The sequence below is a fragment of the Gadus macrocephalus genome, chromosome 10 (assembly GCF_031168955.1).
Source record: "Gadus macrocephalus chromosome 10, ASM3116895v1".
In the NCBI taxonomy this organism is placed as follows: domain Eukaryota; kingdom Metazoa; phylum Chordata; class Actinopteri; order Gadiformes; family Gadidae; genus Gadus; species Gadus macrocephalus.
The window spans coordinates 9,666,499-9,687,759 of NC_082391.1; the positions used below are offsets into that span (position 1 = coordinate 9,666,499).

General features: G+C 44.0%; 1 protein-coding gene across 8 annotated transcripts in view; it reads right to left on the reverse strand.

The window, feature by feature from the left end:
- fbxo38 (F-box protein 38) overlaps window positions 1-19,298 on the reverse strand; it is a 22,703-nt gene extending 3,405 nt beyond the window's left edge. For 2 of the 8 annotated variants that reach the window (XM_060063444.1, XM_060063436.1), the window contains exons 1-20: window positions 19,170-19,283; window positions 19,022-19,080; window positions 17,808-17,969; window positions 17,553-17,686; window positions 16,611-16,774; window positions 16,031-16,196; window positions 15,025-15,300; window positions 14,083-14,176; window positions 13,858-13,988; window positions 13,554-13,724; window positions 13,299-13,441; window positions 11,529-11,739; window positions 10,995-11,237; window positions 7,141-7,323; window positions 5,911-6,585; window positions 5,454-5,551; window positions 2,836-2,938; window positions 2,500-2,666; window positions 1,181-1,326; window positions 469-572 (exon numbers count right to left, since the gene is read on the reverse strand). In XM_060063444.1, coding sequence (XP_059919427.1) covers window positions 469-572; window positions 1,181-1,326; window positions 2,500-2,666; window positions 2,836-2,938; window positions 5,454-5,551; window positions 5,911-6,585; window positions 7,141-7,323; window positions 10,995-11,237; window positions 11,529-11,739; window positions 13,299-13,441; window positions 13,554-13,724; window positions 13,858-13,988; window positions 14,083-14,176; window positions 15,025-15,300; window positions 16,031-16,196; window positions 16,611-16,774; window positions 17,553-17,686; window positions 17,808-17,941 — 3,343 coding nt within the window. In that variant the 5' untranslated portion in view covers window positions 17,942-17,969; window positions 19,022-19,080; window positions 19,170-19,283. The other 6 variants (XM_060063439.1, XM_060063442.1, XM_060063438.1 and 3 more) reach the window with 6 other exon arrangements.
- Between the last annotated feature and the right edge of the window lie 1,963 nt (window positions 19,299-21,261).

Here is a 21,261-nt window from a genome sequence, read left to right on the forward strand (position 1 = left end):
ATATCCAAATTTTTCTGACAAATAACTGTTGTATCGGCCTACACACAAAGGTGTACGACCAAAATCGGTCTGAGACTATTTTGCTGCGCATTGATTTGGCTTCGCTGTCACTATGCCGTTTAGACATACCTTTCAAAACATTTGTGACACGATCAATGATAACCATTAATAATAACAGGCTGCAACTTGGGTAATATAGTCAAATTCTATATTTTTATTTATAAAAATGCATTTATTGGAATGCTCTTGAATAGCACTAGTACTGCGGTGCAATTTCATTGAAATTTAGTGTTAGCATCAGTAGAGCTGATGAATGAGGAGGTCAATAAAACCGTTAAAATGATCTTGCTTTGTTATAACACACAATAAATGTGTTGATTCATTCAAGCCAAGCAAAATCCTCTTACTTTGATAGAAGCGCGACAAGCAAGCCAGCACACCTCAATGATCAACTACTGGGTGGTTTACCTTCCAGGGTGTAGATGTCACGACCCCAAGGGTACCTTGGATTCTTCTTAACGTCCTCCTCAGTCCTTGTAGCCTCCGGAAAAAACTCATACTTGATCAGCTCCCTGGAGGCAGGAAGGGGAGGAGAGAAACACATCAGCATTGTTCCTCTAACCAATGAGCTGCTCTTGTTTGGATGAATACAGCCAACCCTAGAAAACATAAAGGCAGCTAGACAATCCCTCTAAAAACCAGCTAATAAGATCCCAAATTTCCAACCACCTTAATATTATTATCATTAAAAATTATTGGAAAAAAAATAGAACAATTAAATGAATCACAAATGTATCCAGTATTAGTAAAATGACATTGTACAATCAGGGGAATCATCATCTCTTTTGATTGGTTCACGGTTGCCCGTCAATCACAGTGTCATGATGTAACCTTTGGGGTGGCTTACCAACGTCACCGTTAAGACCCAATCTAAAGGGTAGTATTAAAAATACCTACATGCCTTCAATCATCATTCAAATTTATAACTAGCGTTTCAAATTAAGAAAGAAAATCGATTCTACATTATTTTCCATTCCATCATTATAAAAGACAATAATAATCATGACCATTGAATAAAAGAATGATCAGCACTGAAGGCTGATAAATATTATGTTTGCCATCCAGGATTAATATTTGAGAATACCATAACATAATTCCAGGGGACCATGTTGAGACTCACTGGCTGATGTTTGCTATGGTGTCCATCCAGCTTCGTATTCTGACCTTGTTGCGAATATTTGGAGGGTTGCTGAACTCATGTACTATAGCAATGTGGTAGGGGTAAGGACCCCGGAAAAGCAGACGCTCCAGGGCCAGAGAATCGATCTGAAACAATAAACCAAAAAGGTAAAAAAAAGGTTCTGAAATAAGGCAGAGTAACGAGGTGGAACGGAAAGGTCAAAACGATAAGAAAAGGGTTCTCAGAACATGATTAAAGTTTAAGTTAAGTTTAAGTTCAATGTGCTGGACAATACCCCTTCTGGGGGAGAAGAGCCACCGTTGGCGATGGGTGAGCCAACAGAGTCAGACCTCCGGTCCTCTTGGGCACGGGGATACACCGTAGACCGGGAGGCTACACTGACCTGCCTCACATCGAGAGCAACAGGAGTGTATAGAGAACGACGAGTCTCTGCTATAGATGGGTTTCATTGTTTTGTCTGAAGTCAATTGTGCATACAGTAACGTAATGTACTGTACAAACAGCACCAACTGTCCTCCAAATCTTGTCTTTCTTTAAACCCCCCTCGTCCAAACTATGACTGCAGTCATACAGCTCACATATTTCTGTACCTCCACTAACATTCCTCGTCTATCATCTCAAACTGGAACTAACGAGAGGATGGAACGTAAACCAGAGGTGACCAGTCTGCGGAGGGACTCAGGCTGTGGTCATATGGGGGCCAGTAGAACTACAGTTATTTCATAGTATATGATATGGGGGCCTGTCGGACTACAGTTATTTCATTGTATATGATATGGGGGCCTGTCGGACTACAGTTATTTCATAGTATATGATATGGGGGCCTGCCGGACTACAGTTATTTCATAGTATATGATATGGGGGCCTGTAGAACTACAGCTTTTTCAGAGTATATGTTATGAGGGTGATCATGATTCCTACAAGGGCTCAAGGCTAACATCTTCTACTGGGGGCACTAACCTTTCATTGGGCGCATCTCAACTCATTTTGTGGTGCCTCTTTACTAGCCGTTATGTTGTATGCAAAGTCCTACCCTGAGTTTAGAGCCAAGAGCCCTTCTACGGTGGGGTCATGATTCCCAGAGCCCTCCTACGGGGGGGGGGGGGGGGGGGGGTTCATGTTACCTAGAGTTCTCCTACCGGGGGGGGGGGTCATGATACCCAGAGCCCTCCTACATTGGGGTCATGATACCCAGAGCCCTCCTACGGGGGGTCATGATACACAGAGCCCTCCTACGGTGGAGTCATGAAACCAAGAGCCCTCCTACGGTACAACAATGATAGAGGTCTGGTTCCTACCTGGTGCATGGGCCGCATGTAGATGATGCGGTTCCTCTCGGGGGGCATCCTCAGGATCTGGTCCAGGACCTGCTCCATGTCCAGCTTCTTGCACTGGGCGTAATCGAACCGGTTCACGATGGGAGCGCTCTCCACCCGCAGGTGTTTCAACACACGACACCGAGTCGCTGGGAGCAGCAGAGCCCCCCCACCACACACACACTCAATAAGAAACCAGCATCGCACTAATGGCATCATGTATGCTGTGCCTTTAAAAAATAGGTATAACGGGAAGCAAGCTTTGCATGGTCAGACCTGTGTAGGTAGGACCAGTCATAATGTTTAAAACACACTCACCATGAATGAACATCATCTTGGGACAGTCCTTCAGCAGCAGGTCTGTGATGCCACAGTTGGTCAGCGTGAGGCCCACCAGGTTCTTGCCCTTGAGAGATAAGACCTGGGGGGGGGGGGGGGGGGGGGGACCGGAGTGAGCCCCCAAAGGCTCACCGGAGTGAGCCTTTGGGCTGCGTGTGTGTAGGGCCAAGGTTGTTGAGTTTGTTTCAAATTGTACAATCACACATACATTTTTCAGCAGTTTATATAAACAATGTACTTTATAGCTTTATAAAGGCAAGTAGAGATTGGAAAAGTATAATATATCTATTAGTATTCTATATCCAGAGTTCACAAAGGGGTGTTATTAACAGACCAATCAGAGTGGGAGTAAGAGCTGATAGACCAATCAGAGTGGGAGAAAGAACTAATAGACCAATCAGAGTGGGATAAAGAACTAATAGACCAATCAGAGTGGGAGAAAGAGCTGATAGACCAATCAGAGTAGGAGACAAGGCATTTTTACACTGCCCATGTTGATATCGCTGCGTTGTCTCCGTTGTAGAAACAACCCAGCAACACCTCTACCCAAGTCCCGCCCCTGGAACCGCAGAGCCATCTAATCGCATTTTTATCAAAATGAAACCGCCAATGTGTGTAGAGTACGGGAGGGTATATTGGGGTGCGAACTCAGGCCGGTATATTACCATCGGTCAGTGTAAACTTGCGGACCACACCGGGAAAAAGGCGGGCACAAGATGGGCATATGTGGCAGTTTAATATATATATATATTTTTTTTTTAACAATATTTTGATGATTTTTTCACAACAAAGGACAGACAGCACCAACATTGTCAAACTATAACACAAGAGTAAATAAATGACTTAACATACACGAGTTGTATTCATATACACACAAGTTGTCAAAAGAGAGAGCAAGTAAAAACATTTAATGAGCTGATCAGACCAATCAGAGCATGAGAAGAGTCAACATTCCTTGCGGTAGTAGAGCAACAAAGGCTTTAGGTGCAGTTGTTGGTTCTTTTAAAAGGCGATGTACCATCTAGTTAGTTAATTGCTGTTCTGCACATCAGTGGAGGCCATCTTGGTTGTTCCTCTGAACAGTTAGTGTAAACCTGCCCCATGTTAGAGAACTGGTTGTGACTGGTCTGATCTGGGCCAGGTGGGCTAAACAGGTTGGCCTCAAGAAAATGCCAGAACTGAGCTTCCAGATTCCTCTGCTTCCTTGGATGATGGCAACGCAGCGAACAAAGGCAACATGGGAAAGAACCCCCGAGATTAACAATAACCCTGTCCCATCAGGAGGCTGTGTACTGGTTTAGAGGTGTGTGTGTGTGTACTGGTTTAGGAGGTGTGTGTGTGTGTGTGTACTGGTTTAGAGGTGTGTGCGTGTGTACTGGTTCAGAGGTGTGTGTGTGTGTGTGTACTGGTTCAGAGGTGTGTGTGTGTGTACTGGTTCAGAGGTGTGTGTGTACTGGTTCAGAGGTGTGTGTGTGTGTGTGTGTACACACACACACACACACACACACACACCTCTGAGTGTGTGTGTGTACACACACACACACACACACACACACACACACAGATGTGTGTGTGTACTGGTTTAGATGTGTGTGTACTGGTTTAGATGTGTGTGTGTACTGGTTTAGATGTGTGTGTGTGTGTGTGTACTGGTTTAGATGTGTGTGTGTGTACTGGTTTAGAGGTGCGTGTGTACCGGTTTAGAGGTGTGTGTGTGTGTGTGTGTACTGGTTGAGACAGAGGTGTGTGTGTGTGTGTACTGGTTGAGACAGAGGTGTGTGTACTGGTTTAGAGTCGTGTGTACTGGTTTAAAGTCGTGTGTACTGGTTGAGAGGTGTGTAAACTGGTTGAGAGGTGTGTAAACTGGTTGAGAGGTGTGTGTGTGGTCAGGGGCGGTGCAACCATTTAAAACCACGTACCTTATGCCATGCAATGAGTTAACGGGAATCAGTTAGAGTGGACACATTAAATACTTCCAAAAAGTGTACCTATCACAGGCGGAACAACTTTACGAAGAGCCCTGGGGCCCTGGGGCCCTGGGGCATGGCTCATCGGCCATATTGTCAATTGAGGGTGAACGAGTCTGTTTGCTACGTTTGACGTCTGATGACAATCAAGGAGCAGATATGGTACCCATCATGCATTTGGGTACCATATCATGAATTTATTTGATTAAATACGAAAAGCAAGAACATAGATTAACAAAAAAAGTCACAATGTATTCCTTTACAAGATTATTTTTTTATAAACACGAGCATGTCGACCTCAACATAATCTTTAGAATTGGTAATACCTAGCAGTTCGACTTAACTGCTAGGCACGCAGACTAGCGTGTGCCAGGGCCGATGCCCGTTTGTTAGGAAGCCCTTGGGTTGATTGTGATTGTGCCAGCCCAGTATCAATCGGGCCGTTGATAACTTGGTTTTATGGGCCTGTCAGACCAATATATATATTTTTTTTTAAAAGTGTCTGCCCAAATAGCACGTCGGCCCACCGTGCAAAATGCCCGGTATGCCCGATGGCCAGCAAACCATGGTATTGGTTGAGAGGTGTGTTTACTGGTTTAGAGGTGCGTACTGGTTGAGAGGTGTTTGTACCTGTACATGGTCATCCTCTGTGACAGGGTCTGAGGTGCTGGTCGATTTGTCCGTCATTCGTTTCCTTCGTGTCGGGCGGGGTCGGGCTCTCGATAAGTCTGTAGGTGAAAAGCAATAAGCCTCAAACTTTAAGAATGTATACAGTAAAAAAGTGAAGAAAATGCCAGCCTACCATCAGCCCCTATACATTAAGCAATAGTCATTGCAAAACATTCATACATAATGAAATGTAAGAATAACAATGCATTCAAATGTAATCAATGTCTAGGCATAGCTCACTCAGATCGCCTCCTAACTGCAAACAACCCATTTCAGGTCTTGCTCAGAACCACTCAGTTGTATGATCAAATAAATTTGCAGTGTTTATGTTTGGCAAAAGGGAGATCCTTTACAAGGAAAATTGTACACATCAACAAAAATAAACACGCAATAAACTAGACTAGAAAAGCCCACAAACCTGCTTCAGCAACGAGCGGCACCAGGGACATGCGGCTGCGCGATCGTGTTAGCGGTCGTCTGGGGACAAACATGTCCTCCAACCTGTCCCCTGGTTGGTCAGATCCCCCCAGAGACTCAGAGTGGAGCGTCTGGCCCCCAGGTCTGTTGGTCGTTCCTCTTGATGCTCCGCCGGCAGGCTGAGCTCCAGGCCCCGCCCCTCCACTGCGCCCCGCCCCCTGCTCCGCCCCCGGGCCCCCTGCCCCCTCACGCTCCGGCCCGTTGGTCGTTCCTCTGCCAACGGCTCCGGCCTGAGCCCGGTTGGTCCGGTCGGCGTCCCTCCCCGTTTCCGGACCGCTCTCCCCCCCCCGGGGTCTGCCCCCTGCAGCCCCCGGCCTCGCTCCGCGTCCACCCGTCCCTCCGTGTCCCGTTCCGGGGTCAGCGGATGGTCGGGGGGGCGTGCTACCGTCCCCGGCCCCCCCGGCCGCAGGGCCCTGCTTGGCGACGCCAGCGAGGCCGTGGTTACCGCTCTCGGTGGCCGCCTTCATGTCAGCCTTGATCTGCTCGCTGGTCACCTGGCAGCTCTTCTCACAACAGCCCTCACCGGGCAGGGGGGGGGGCTTCACCGTGGGGGGGGGCTTCACCGTGGAGGGGGCCGCCGTGCTTCCCGCCCGCCGGAGGGGGGTCTTTCCTTTACCTGCAGACAATAAACCTAATTAGGACATTGAAGAGATTATCACCGTATGCTATAACCAAAACAACATGTCCATGGCAACACTGTTGAAACAGCATTTCAGGGTGCATTGTGATCGAGATGTTAAATGATGGACAACAGTCATTCATCCGTTACATTAAAATGATTCTAAGGACACAATTATCCCAATTATGTCTCAATTCCCAAATTCTATGCACCAAATCCTTTATTGCACAATATTGATGAGAACTTTTGATCAAATATTAAAGACAATGAAGAAGCCAGATAAAATAAACATGCCGTTATTATTATTATTTTTTAAATTCATTCTCAATAATGAAAAAGAAATAAAAAAAAATGCATTAGCTAATTAGTTCCATGTGATGACTGATTAGTCTTGAGCAATGAGACTCTGTATTGATTTTTATTTTTTATTGAAGCATTAACACATTAGCCATGTCTTAAAATAGTTTGTTTTCATTCAAACTGTGCGAGGTCTCATGACACATCAGTGTTTTCACATTGTGCCTCCGTTGTCCCCAAACAGACCAGACTCACTGCTGGGAACGCTGCTGCGAGCAGGACCGACGGCTGGACAGGAGGCCGTCTGCTGGGGCCCGGGGCCAGCCGTCTGCCTCAAGGTCAGGCCTTCCTCCTCTTCACTGTCAGAGTCAGAGTTGGTGGGAGGCTTGCTGCCTGAGGTACATGTTGGTCTACTCTGCTGGACTAAACCACTCGGACCTGGGGATGGGAAGAAGATATGAAATACGTACAAAGTTAAGGTTGAACCAATTAGCAGTTGAGCAGAGTCACATATCTCTCACACACACACACACACACACACACACACACACACACACACACACACACACACACACACACACACACACACACACACACACACACACACACACAGTGGAATAGGATAATCAGGTCAGTCCCATCCTATCCCTGAAACGTCCTTTCTTTCCAAATTCTGGTTTACGGGTTCTGGCGGGCCAGACTCAGAGAGGTTCCGTCAAAAATACCAATGTGTAATCCCTTGGACCCGGGGGAATGGTGGATAAATCTGGCATCTCTAGCAGTCTTCAAAGGTTTTTACCTCATGCATAAGAGTAGGGATAGAGCTACTAGGGTCAGCGCTACTAGGGTTAGAACTACTAGGGTGAGAGTTACTAGGGTTAGAGCTACTGGGGTTGGAGTTACTGGGGTTGGAGTTACTGGGGTTGGAGTTACTGGGGTTGGAGTTACTGGGGTTGGAGTTACTGGGGTTAGAGTTACTGGGGTTAGAGCTACTGGGGTTAGAGCTACTGGGGTTAGAGCTACTGGGGTTAGAGCTACTAGGCTCATAGCAGGGAGTAGTGTTAATAAACAGAGGCGGTTTCACCCCTGGCCTGTTCCATTTTGATCATGACCTTTTATTTTTATGAGCCAAGGTCTGAATCTCAGATATATGAGTTGGATCCGTGGGGTGCAGGCAGGTCTGTAGTGGGACTCAGGGTCATCCCCCGATGCTCATGATGCAGACTGGCTCGCCTAATGGGGGGGGGGGTTGCTTTACTATGTACCACTGAACAATAAAACCCTGCACGCCCACAGCCACGTCCTGCCTCCAAACCAACAAATGCAAACGGACACAACTGTAAAATCAACTACTTACCAATTCTAGTTTCTGAAAAAATAACTTAAAATCACAAGTGGACTCTGAGACCTACATGTTATAGCATATCTTTTCCTATATTTCTCCATATGTTGCAATCATAACATTTGTCCTATAATTCCCTGCAATATAAAAACTTGCTCCTAGAAACTGCTTCCTATCCTTTGTTGCACTCATAACATTGTGCAATGTGCACACCTCTCTGCCACCTCCTAGCCTGTCTCATCAGCATCACTGTGCTGACTCAGTTCTGTGGCTACATACATGCTACCTCCATACAACATTTGGATAGGTAAGCTAGCAACTTTTCGCTACCAAGTTGCTTTGGATAAAACCGCCTGCTTAATGCCCTAAATGTAAATGTACACCCATTTATTTGTTATAGCACGATGGCCAAGCTGGACAGCTAGTGATAAAATAAAAATTGGGGAAAGCTTTTATTTGAAATGTGACGTAATCATGAAGCCCTTTGGCCACTGATGCTCAACTCCTAGCTCCCTGCATTAACTCCTTTAACCTGCAGCGTCTTTACTCAAGGAATCCGAATATATCTGTTATTTTAGAGCATTTCGCTGCATCCTCCTTCAGTGCTTTTTCCTTCTTAAATCTTGCCTTCTCGGCCCAACTTTTCTCCTTCTGCTGTCCTTCACTTCCAACACAATCTGTAAACCATTCCCAGGATACGGGTTAATGCACCCTCTCTACCAGCCTGAACCAGAGTGGTCATCAGCTCCCCGATCCCACTCTGCCACTGGGAGAGATCCTCCCGCCTCCCCGATCCCACTCTGCCACTGGGGGAGCTCTGGGGAGATGAATCCTCCCGCCTCCCCGATACCACTCTGCCACTGGGGGGTTAGGGGAGATGGAGCACTATCTAAGGTCACTTCCTGTAGGGCTATAGCCCCCACATTGGTAGAGCTACAGGTCATTTAGGCCCTCTCTACATAGAGAGCCCAGGTCTCTAGCTGACTGCCCAGGGTCCTTGACCCCTAGATACATCCCTTCCTGTCGGATCACTTGTAGACCTTAATGGGCAGAAGCGCTCTGGGCGGTGGATCAACATGCACATGTTCCAGCAAATCCATGTTCCAAAGTCTTATTTATTTTTCTTGAATTGTTACACTTCATTATAGTGACATAGTGAGGGGTAGACGGGAGGACATGCAGCAAAGGACCATGGCAGGAATCAAACTTCCATCTCAATTGTACGTGCTCTTAAAAACAAAAAGGCTTCTTAATCCATTATTTTAAGGGGTGGGACGGACAAATGCAGACTGGATTTCATTTTTAAGAGTTTTAAGAGACTTATTATTATTACCTATACCCATGCCAAGATCTATCAATGTAACCCATCATAATTCAATTGATGCATAGGTCAAGCAGTCGGTAAAGGCTCACTGGTGATGGATGGGTTCTGACGTCCACAGAGTCAGATCGTTTTGCTTCTACTGGCAAGTAGACGCAATCAAATACTACTAAATACTAACAAGTGAAGTTGCTTTACTTCTAGCCTACATGTGAATGACGCAACAAATTTAGGCTCTATTCAAGCAGGCATTGTTGACTGATATATTTTTGTTTCATTTTATAGACTACTTATTGTTAGTCGCTTTCGACCAAAGGATCAACTTATTGCTAAAACATGAGTAAAATGCATTCATGTGCACAATGACCACAACTGTCCAATACAAAAGTCCAATGAAAGACGGCCCCGTTTACCTGCGGGTAAAAACGACAAAATATTTTATCGGAAGTGACAATCTGAAACCACCCTCCAGAGTGGAAAACTTGAAATACGCTCCGCCGTAGCGTTTCCGTCTACACTACCAAGACGCAAAACTCTGCTCAGATCTGCTCACTTCGCGTACACGTTTACGTCACAAACATGCCCCAGTACAGGGAAATAAACAAACGTGTTGGATTATTTCCATGCGTCGGACCGTCAAGCTGCTCTGGCAGCTCTAATAAACTTACAGGAGTCTTTCCACGAAATGTACGGGATATGAACAGATAGTATTATTGAACAGAGAAGGATCTGTAATTATGTTTTGGTTTTCACGGCGCAGAAAAGAGAAGAAGGAAGATTCTACGCATTCGCTCAGACATGGCGTTGTTGTGTGAGTGTATCACAGCACCACCTAGCCGCCTGACATGCATACCCAATCGAATTCCACACACTTTTGCGTCAACGTATGCACGCAGATTTCCTCCCAAAAATCAGATCAGACCGTAATCATGTAAACGCAGCCTTAATGCATAGAAAGCTCAAACTAAAATGTAGCCAAGCTCATGCATTGTACTCAATACTAAAAAACAAAGTTGAACTCAAAGTGTGTATTTTTTTTCTCTATTTGTCCAATGCCTGTCAGAAGCATGTTTAGTGCAGACTCTTGCAGCAGTGCAGTACGATGTAGCATCTACTGGCATCTTAGTGTCTTTACAACATAAAAAAGTCAAAGAGTTTGGTTCCAACAAGTCCCATTTCAAGATCAGTCCGTTTCATCTTGCCTCCCAACGGTCTGTGGTTGCTGCATGAATGATACAACAATGAAAGCTTCAACTGTTCAATGTGTACCACATACAGCCCCCACTGGTCACATGACAAACTCCTACTTTATGTACAGGGACAAGGTTGTCCATCACAGTCGTTTGTTAAAGACAAACGGTTTGCTTCTATCTGGATGATATCTAAGGTCTGGAGGATCAGGAAATCTCAGGTCTCATTATTGCCCGAGGACCCCGGGCGCCATACCTGCTTGCTCCTCGTCAATAGGGCTAGCTGCTGCTGGTACTTCTGTGAGGTCACCTGCTTTGGTGTGTCCTGAAGAAATATTCAAGTCCTCCATTGGCACCTCCTCCTCCCCGCCCAGCTCCATGTGGGGCCCCACCTCCACACGCTCCTCCATCACCTCTCCTCCCTCCTCCGCCTCCACACGCTCCTCCATCACCTCTCCTCCCTCCTCCCCGTCCACCAAACCATTCACCTCCAGCCCCTCTGTGGACAAGACATCTTACACTTTAATTCATAGACGAAGAACCTTCAGACGGGCTCCTCTCGTCTGTTGCTTTAGGAGAACATTCCACTGTTCTACAATCTGACAATAGAAAGGCGGTGAACGTCTTTAGACTCTATGGAGAGATGTGAAGCCAGGCCTGATAACGGCTGTGTAACAGTTGTGTAACGTATGTGTTACGGTCGTGTAATGGTCATGTAACGGTCGTGTCACGGTCATGTAACGGCTGTGTAACGGTTGTGTATCTGACGGGTCTTGAGTGTGCGCCTTGCCGTTGTGCTGGTGTGGGCGTGGCGCTCGTTGGTTGTAGATGTTGTTGTTGGCGGCAGGTGGAGGAGCAGGAGGAAGGTGGCCATCATTGTTGTCGTCGTTGTTGTTGTTGTGATGATTGTTGTTGTTGTCATTGTTGGAGTTCTGATTGCTGACGAGAGCTGAAGAAACACCAATACCAGTTCCTGCACTCAGGCCCACCCTGGCACAACCCTAACACACACACACACACACACACACACACACACACACACACACACACACACACAGTATTGCAAAAACCAAACATGAATTATCATCATATAACCAAACATGTGATAAGAAAAAAAGTAAATCATTGATGTGGACATATAACAATCCCCACTCGGGCTGTTATTGTTATCTGATCACAACCGTGTCTCCGCACAAAACGTGGGCTCATCTTTAAAGCAAAACAAATGTGCGGAGTCCAGGGCCCCGTTTCCCGATAGCGATGGATCCACGCTCGTACGATCATTCTCACGATGGATCTTGCGATCCATCGTAAATTTCTTTGGAGCGTTTCCTGAAACTCCTCTTAACATGAACGCGCATTCACTGCACTCACGACGTTCGTAGGATTGTAACTGTCTACTGACACGGTGCTGAAATGGGTTCCGTAGGAGGGGGAGACGCAGAAATGTTGCAGGAAAATGGGGTAAAAAAGCGTTAAAATATCTCCCCATCAAGGCCAACAGCAGAGTAGCCTACAAAAAGAATAGACTGCAATAATATCAATGCTAAAGATATTAAAACACAATTGATTAGGCCTAGGCCGATATCAGTCCTAATCCTGAATGCCCTGTCTTTTTACACTGCCAAGACAGTTCGGTTGCAGCTTGGCACGCCCGGCGATATCACCTTCTTATCTCAAGTTTCCAGTGTAAAACCGAGGGGGTCAAATCCCCCGTTCGTCAAGGCGCAGGCTTTCTTGGTTCACTGGAAAAGGCGGGGCTGCGCACGGAGTCTAGACCTTTTTAGAATAATTTGTATTATTGCAAACTCCTGAATGTTTACATTTTTTTATGAATGAAGACACCCGCATGCAATTATGAGTTCACGTCTGAATGTAGACTATAAACGCGATTAACTATGGTCAGGGATGTTCGTTACTGTCTCCAATAAATAGTGAACTTCATCACAGCCTCACCGGAGCGCCTACAGTGCTTAATGCAAACAATCGCAACAAAAAACGGCTACAGAAATTGCTGCAATAAATTATGTTGTTCTACTTCTAACATGCCTCTATCTTTGCTGTTTAAATCTAACAGTAGTCTATGAGTAATATGTCGATAGTAACCACTGTTTTTGGTTTGCGCCAGCTGGGCATTCCGTGGTATTGGATGTGTTTTAATAAAACGCATCCAATACACGGAATGTCCGCTGGTGACGCCACTGAGGCTATAGTAGGCTAACGATGCTCTTAGCCTCCTACGTGTACCCCTGGAGTCCTCGTCAGCTACAAGCATTTTCACCAACGATGCTTTCGGGAAACGGTGTGAAAACTGTACGATGCTCGCACGACGCACTTCGCGATCCACTTAGGCTAATGATGCTTTCGGGAAACGGGGCCCAGAACTCTGTCTGTCTGTGTGTCTGTCTGTGTGTCTGTCTGTCTGTGTGTCTGTCTGTGTGTCTGTCTGTGTGTCTGTCTGTGTGTCTGTCTGTGTGTCTGTCTGTGTGTCTGTCTGTGTGTCTGTCTGTGTGTCTGTCTGTGTGTCTGTGTGTCTGTCTGTCTGTGTGTCTGTCTGTACCTTGGGAGGTTCTCTGAACATCTGGTCAAGACAGATGAACTCCAGACTTGGTAATAATTCTATAAACTGGGAGAAGGAATCCAACTTAATGGCGTGACAGCGAACCAGAGTCAGATCCACCAGCCGGCTCCACCTCGACTGGTCTGAGGTCAGATAAGAGAAACAACGTAGGGTGCATGAAACTAAGTATACTTGAAGAGAATGCATGATCAACAAACAGGGAGTGTATTGTGGTACATTTTCGTGCTTCCCTACCTGTGATCCAGTGGTGAGGGTTGTGCAGATGCGGGCAGTTGTAGATGAGCAGATACTTGATGTTGGTGAACACTTCATTGACCGCCTTCATGCCGATATCTGTGATGATGCCGGGGTTCTCGACAACATCAGCCAAACCATACTTCACAAGCTCAGAGTGGTTCATTTTACCTGAAAAAAAGTTCATCAAAAGTTCCATGGATGGTAAATCAGGGGTTAAACATATCAAATAATGAAAAGGTAAATAGGTGTTTAATTAGGGTTTCTGGTCAATTCAGTAATAATACATTTCTAAATGACTCACATTGCAGGAGGAACTCGTCCACGTATCCAAGGTGCAGTGTTTCAAACTGGGGGAACTCTAGTTCAGCCATCTTAAGAGCGGAGAACACTCCGTCTTTGGTGAGAGAAGGCTGAATGCGCACTTCATGAAGCCTAGTGGAAGTTCAACAGTGGATCCAATATTACTAAACAGCTAATCTAAATCTCTGCATTTTTAAATGAAATGTAGCATTGGTGTTCTTACTACCTGCGAGCAGCAGTGATAATGAGGTAGCCAAGGTCTACTTCTAGCGCATTCTTACAAGCTCCAAAGACTATGGTGTGAAGATTTCTAAAGCCCCCTGAAAGTACAAAACAAACTATGTTGTTAACAGGGTACCCAAGCTACCACAGGAAACTACACAATAGCCTGAACAATAATTATAATAAGTTGTATACTCAATAGTAGGAATCACAGGGTCCCCCACCATACCCATAATGTTGTGATACAGTGATTGTTAGGGTTAGCGATGAATACAAAATTACTCAGGTTAAGAACAGTTCAAATGGCCTTTCAACTATTCTGGTCTGCAGACCGGCATGGCGCAGTGGCAACCTTACATCATACACAACTGCCACACAATGTTGCTCTTCAAAATCCACTTACATTGTGGATTACAACTTCTTTGCTGTTTCAGTCCGACAGTTATACTTTGGTATTCTGCCCCATGATCTCTGTTTGTATTGCACCCTCCACCCTACACACTCAAGGCCTAGGGTTAGTACCTATAGTAGTACTTAGGGTGTCCTGAATGTGGCCTCCGAAGCCCTTCGTGACTCTAAATGATTAAGGGTTATTCATTACATAAACTCAGTGACCTGTGTTTACACAGTGATAAGTGGGAAAATGCAAAAACACACAACAAATTTAGCAAACTATGTTATGACGTCAGAAAAGTTGTGCTGTCCGGGAGTTCGTTCACCGTCAATATAGAAGAAAACTGGATGTCTTATTATGCATTACCGATTCTCTGTAATACATGACAATACATCAGTCAGAACCGTTGGTCCCATGCAGCCCAGTCCCATCGCTGCCATAACATACGTCAAAACAAACAAATTAGGAAGGAAAGCGCTCAGAAGGAACGCGGTGTGAAAGCCCCTAAGGGAATCTTAAATATTTAAGGTAAACAGGACAGACCGGCCCTACCTGATCTCCAGCTGTCCTCCACCACGTGCTGGATAAGCCCCCCCAGGAAGGGGACTCTGACCAGCTCCAGCTGCTCCAGGTTGCGGGCCGAGGCCAGGCCGGTCACCAGGGGGACATACTTCAGCGAGTTGGTCGGCCCCGCACAGTTACGCATCACAAACGTTCGAAGGCTAACACAGAGGAAGTCTTTAAATGGTTGCGGTTTGGTGAGACGCACCCATTTCAGGTAGAGGTGGCGCAACATCGACACACAGGGAATTTCTGGGACGTTTACACCTAGGAAAAAAATAGACAAATAAAATACAATAAAAGATGATCTGCTGCATTGCCAACTAAAGCTTTATCTGCTAAATAATCACTGACCACAAAGCATCAATTACATCTAGATGTAATTATTGAACATCCGATTGGATAAATGGTCTATATAATATATAATTATTACATGGCTCTTCTCAATGCCATGGAACGCTCCGTTCACTTGCATGGGCCCTTCACAACTTCGGGCAGTGAATTATATTTTATAATTCACCATTGCTAAGTATAATTGACAGCTGTCAATCACAAAGGATTTTTTGCCTCTAATGACGTCTATCGTATCACCAGCTGTCAATCACAAAGGATTTTTTGCCTCTAATGACGTCTATCGTATCACTCCGCAAGTAGTCCGCTAACTTGTCAACCCCAGCGTCTTCGGTTGCTAAGCGACGTCAACGTCTTTGCCAAACTATTTCTCTGCTGATCAACGCTACGAATGCTGGTTACAAATACATTTTTAAAAGACACACCATGAAGTTATTTTTTCGTTTAGGCAAGTAGCCGTGTAATAAGCGGGATAATGTATAGAACGTCGCCGGTCATTATCGAAAATAAGCCACTTCAGGGTGAGGCAAGACACCGACAAAGGACCGGCGTTCTCTACATTATCCCTTACTTATTGCATAAGCATCAGAATAGTTGTTATAAGAATAAGTGAATCCAAACTTGTGGACTGCATTCTACAACTCACCCACTAGGTGCAGTGTCTGGATCTTGGCAGTGATTGGGATGGCCAGTTTGTTCTCTGCAGGAATGGGGAATGCACCGTTTCTGTTGCGAAATTTTCCCAGAATGTGGACCTGTGGCATGTAGTTCCATATGGCTTCCACCAGCTCCAGGTGGGACGTCTCTACACCCTATTAGAAGACCAAATTTTAGAAATTCATCATTATATTTGCCTAAACAAAATCTGTATTTGACAGCAAGCGATTTAGATGCATCGTAAGCATGTGAATAAAGTATGTTTATTAATATCACTACAGACTCTTTCAGATTCTTTAAGATTATTATATTTTCATCTACATTTTCCCCCTAATCTTGTAACACTTGAATATTGAAAATTAAGAAATTAAACTATTTTCTGCAAATCAGTAGTGAGTAATGCCATGGCCAATTGAGACAAATAATTAATTAATTATCAAGCCCCTCAAAATGGTGCAGTTGTATCATTGACAGAAAGCATTAGTTAGTTATATCACAACTATGTTATTCTAATTGCCTAGCAAAACCATACTTAACCATCATGTCATATATAATTGTATTGTATTTACCAGGAGGTTTGGGCAGGCTTGTAGGGCCTCCAACACCCCGGGGATACTAAAGGCCTCGTATCCTCTGACCCGCCTCCGCTCCAGGTAGCGCGGATGGAGACCATAGAGCTGCTCCAAGTCGGGCATCTTCTTTAGCAAGAAGATGAAGCTGACGTCATTGAAACCTATAAGAGATAAAGATAACGATTGAATAGATGTCTGCAAATCATAAAACTGAACATTTCATTCTTAAATATTGACTGCTAGACATGAGAGTGTTCTAGAGTGTTACGCAGGAAGTCCTTTCAGAGTATATCTTATTTTGATAATGTATAGACGGATATGGATTGTTTATTTTCCATTTTGTTGTCATCATCTGTAACTTTAAAATTATGAATTATTCTGCAGAAAATCATTAAAAGTTTAGGTAGATCTGAGTGTATGTGCTGTGTTTAGCATACCTATAATTGAGGCTATATATTTATTAATGCACAAAATAAATTAAAAGATTATATGCATATATATATATGCATATATATATGTTAAGTACTTATACATATAAGCTTTTTGTATTTTACATAAAATGTTCATCAAGACAATTGTGGACCCAATACAGCCGTTATTTAGGACCATATAGGTACTTTAAAGGGAGTCACAGGCTGAATCTCTCTGGGTGCTGAGAGTGAAATAGTCCAGTCAGTCGAGTAAAGATCAATTTGATAAGTTAACCCCTCCCTATCAACCTAACTCCATTTAATTTATGAAACAATTATTGTTAAAGCATTAATATAGTCTGGACAATCAGTGTTTGTCACTAGAATCATAAAAACACTACCATCGCACATGCAGAAGAGGTGTCAGTACTGCTTGAAAATAGAAACCACAACTAAACATTTACTTTTGTGTCATGGTAGGATGAGTATTAGCCAATAATGGCTTTAGTAAGGTGTTAGCAGCACTTGCCTGAAGGCATGTACTCCCACCAGTGGCTGGCACAGAGGTCCATCACTTTGACCACACGGAGGTACAGAGTGACTGCCTCTCGGAGCTTTCTGGACAGACACTCCATGCACATTATGTCTTTCATGGGTAGGTACCTACACACATTAGTAAAGTGATAGGGAGCAAAAATTAATGATACAAAGACACTACAGGTAAACAAAAATAGAATAATTCAGAATATTATAGAAGGCCTATGATCAGTTTCTGAAAATGTACCTAAAGACGTGACAGAGGACCTCATGCGACAGCTCGTTGATGTAGTCTTTAGGCTCATCTTGTCTGAGGAACAGCTCACGAGCATTGCTTGAGCCAACAGGCTGAGTCTTCGTCGACTTTCTCCGTGGACCCATCCCCTTTGGATAGAGGACGAAAATCACACTGTAAACATAAAACAAGTGGATTGAAGGTTAGACAGATATAATGGGAAAAGGGCCAATGTCTCTCAAAGTCTCATAATTTATATTCTTCATTATAATTTAAACATTGCCCCAGATTTGTATTTACCTACAATTACAACATACTACTAAACATACTAAAAGTCTGCACTATGGCCGTCCTATCCCCAGGTTCCATTTGAGCCGAAGTTACTTAATGACTGCTCAAATCAAACCACAATGCGAGCAGCAGAGGAAGTAGAGTTGGCTTATAATTCAAAAGTAGTGGCAACTTGTGACAAGTGATCGCCATGGGTTGTACAGTATTGCTTCAGCGTAAACCAGAACAGCAATTGATAGCACGTAGCAGCAATAATGACAAATAAATGCAATGGTACTGGGTAGGTCTTATAATAACACATACATACATACATACATACATACATACATACATACATACATACATACATACATACATACATACATACATACATACATACATACATACATACATACATACATACATACATACATACATACATACCAAGAACACTTGGTTTTAAAAAATACAAAATACAAATCTAGCCACCTATTATATAGTATGGCTAGATGGGGATTGTCTCATGATGCCATGCTAAATACAATAGTGGTCGATAACATCGATTTACAGAAGGTAATGCAAGATATGAGATATAAAAAGGTAAAGGGAAGACATAAAAGCCTAGAGAGCCTTTCACGACACAAAGGCATTGAAGACAGTAGTCTTCCTGACTAGCTAACCCGCCGAGCTAAGAAGCTTGAGTCCAATACTCCATTGAATCAGAGACGAATATCATCCAAGTGGTTTAGAACCACATCATGTGTGACAGTGAACCGGTTTGATTGTTCCGGATCCAGAGATTTGTTCTCATCGCAGAACTGACGTTTCAATGCTAGCTCTACTCTGTTAGCGTAGCAGTGTTCACCAAACTACTAGTTAACTACATCAGTCAACTAGTTGAGGACTGGAACACAAGCATCTCCGGCCAAATGCTCAACCTGACACGTCCCCCATACCTGATAAACGAGTCGGTCCAGCAGGGACACCTTAATGAGCCAACATTACGTTAGATAGCCTGTAAATAACCAGCAAAAGACCCAAGTTAAACCAGTCCCAAATCAAATCTGGCATTTTTTTTAGAAGTGTGAATGTTTTTAGTATTACCTTTAATCCATGCTGCGTGTCCAGTCAAGGATTTAATGAGCGGTCATACTCCACAAACAAAGAATGCAACTCTGCACATAAAGTCGAAACCCTGCAAAGTGATCATCGGCTGTTATTATGGTTTGCGTCGAGGCATCGGGGCGTGTGTCGAGTACCTCGGCTCCTCCCCCAGCGAAGCTCCGTATCGAGTAGGATTCACATAGGCGAAATGACGTAGCGTGTGACGTTCGAGGTTTCATCTCGGGCTGTTCCGCGATATGGGTTCACAATTGGCACATTTTTACAAAAAGAAGACACTACCCAGTTCCAATATCACTTTAATTAATCACACTCATTCTCAGTCATCATGCAGTTCTATTATTACAATTATTAGTAGGCTACTGTAGTTGATAAGACATTCTATTTTGCCCGGGATGACTTAAAATCTTTGTCAAATGATTTTTTTTCTACCTTGAGCTCGGGAGATATTTATGAACGGCACACGTATGACGTATCACTGAAATGTCTTTAATTCTCAAATGTTTTGATGTTGTACGAAGCAAACATCATATAATTTCATTCACCACTAGGTGTCCCTAGCGTACTCATTTGAAGCTTCTAGGTCGAACCAGAGGTTCATCTGGCTGCGAGGCTTTGACGTTTCATGAGGCATCATCTCGGCACCACTACTGTTTACTACAGCACTCCCTTTGGCGGGGATATAGCTCTACCTACCGGCCACACGCAGTAATACTGATAGAATACAGCTATCTGCAGCTTGGTACTTTAAATAATACACATTTAATATTGGAAGAAATAACGATTGATAGTCCTAAAGTCAAAAAAGTTTAAAAAAAAAAGTTTTTTTATTCAATTAAACATTCAATAAGATATTGTGACGTAAAATGTGCTCTAACGGTTGAGCAGGTGTGAGTACCAGATGTGTTCGGCTCATGGACTCACGCCTCGTTTCCACATACGTATGTTTTTCATATCCGTGCTTCCGTAAATTTACGGAAGGAGTCGCTAGTGTTTTAAGTACGGACATGAATTTATTTACGGACAAAAGATGGGGGAGCGTATGATAATGGCAGTTTTTAGGAGACCGGTACTTTGGAACATGAGGATCGACATATACAGAGATAAAACAAAACCAACCAGGCTTGGAAAGAGATCGGCGAGGAGTTTGGCCTGCCAGGTACTTCCATGTTTTGTGAAAAACATAAAAACTTTCATACGGTATCTCCGTAAAACGACGGCGAAAGTAACATTTTTTGAACGTATATTACGGACATACCGGACAGAAATTTTACGGAGGAGAGGAGTCTCGGAGGAAAATCAGACATTACGGAGAATCACATTGGAATGAATCGACTTTCGGTCGGAGACGGTTGGATCGCATACGAGAATGTACGTATGTGGAAACGAGGCGTAAAGGTTCGGCTGCCAGATCGGCTCGGGGGTCCTAGATGCGCAATAATGACGCACTTCCTGTAAACGATTTCATTAAATGCGCATGCGCGTCACTCAGTAGCCGGTGTGTCAGCGATATGTAAATGTATTCATTGCTAAGAAGTAAGTAGTTATTTAGCTGTTGATAAACAGCTTTTTCAATGATTTTGCTTAAAAATGGTAATTTAGATATGGGCCTATAATTGTTCATGAGTGATGTATCTATATTGTTCTTTTCTTAGAAGTGACTTGATGACTTGATGATTGGTGTTTTTAACAAGCATTGATTTCATACATCTACAAGTCATTTAATTGCTTTGCAAATGTATAGATTAAATCCAAGTCATACAAATGCTTAAAATAATACCTTAAATGGTATTGGTATTAAAATGTATTTAATCAGTCCTTCAAAAGTCTTAAAAATGCCAATACATTGGGATTGGGATTTTGTCAGACATTTTTTTCTCATGTTATTTATAAATCCCCAAATAATTTAAGCAGAAGCATCTATCAGTCAAAAATGCATCTCACATTTGCACCTTAGTCAGTGTGACGCCCTGCCCCTCTCTCTGCCTATTGGTTGTGGGTGGAGATTGGGAAAGGGCGTCAGGCCAATTGGCCACACCTGTGGGGGGATAGGGATCCAGAGATTTAAGGGCTG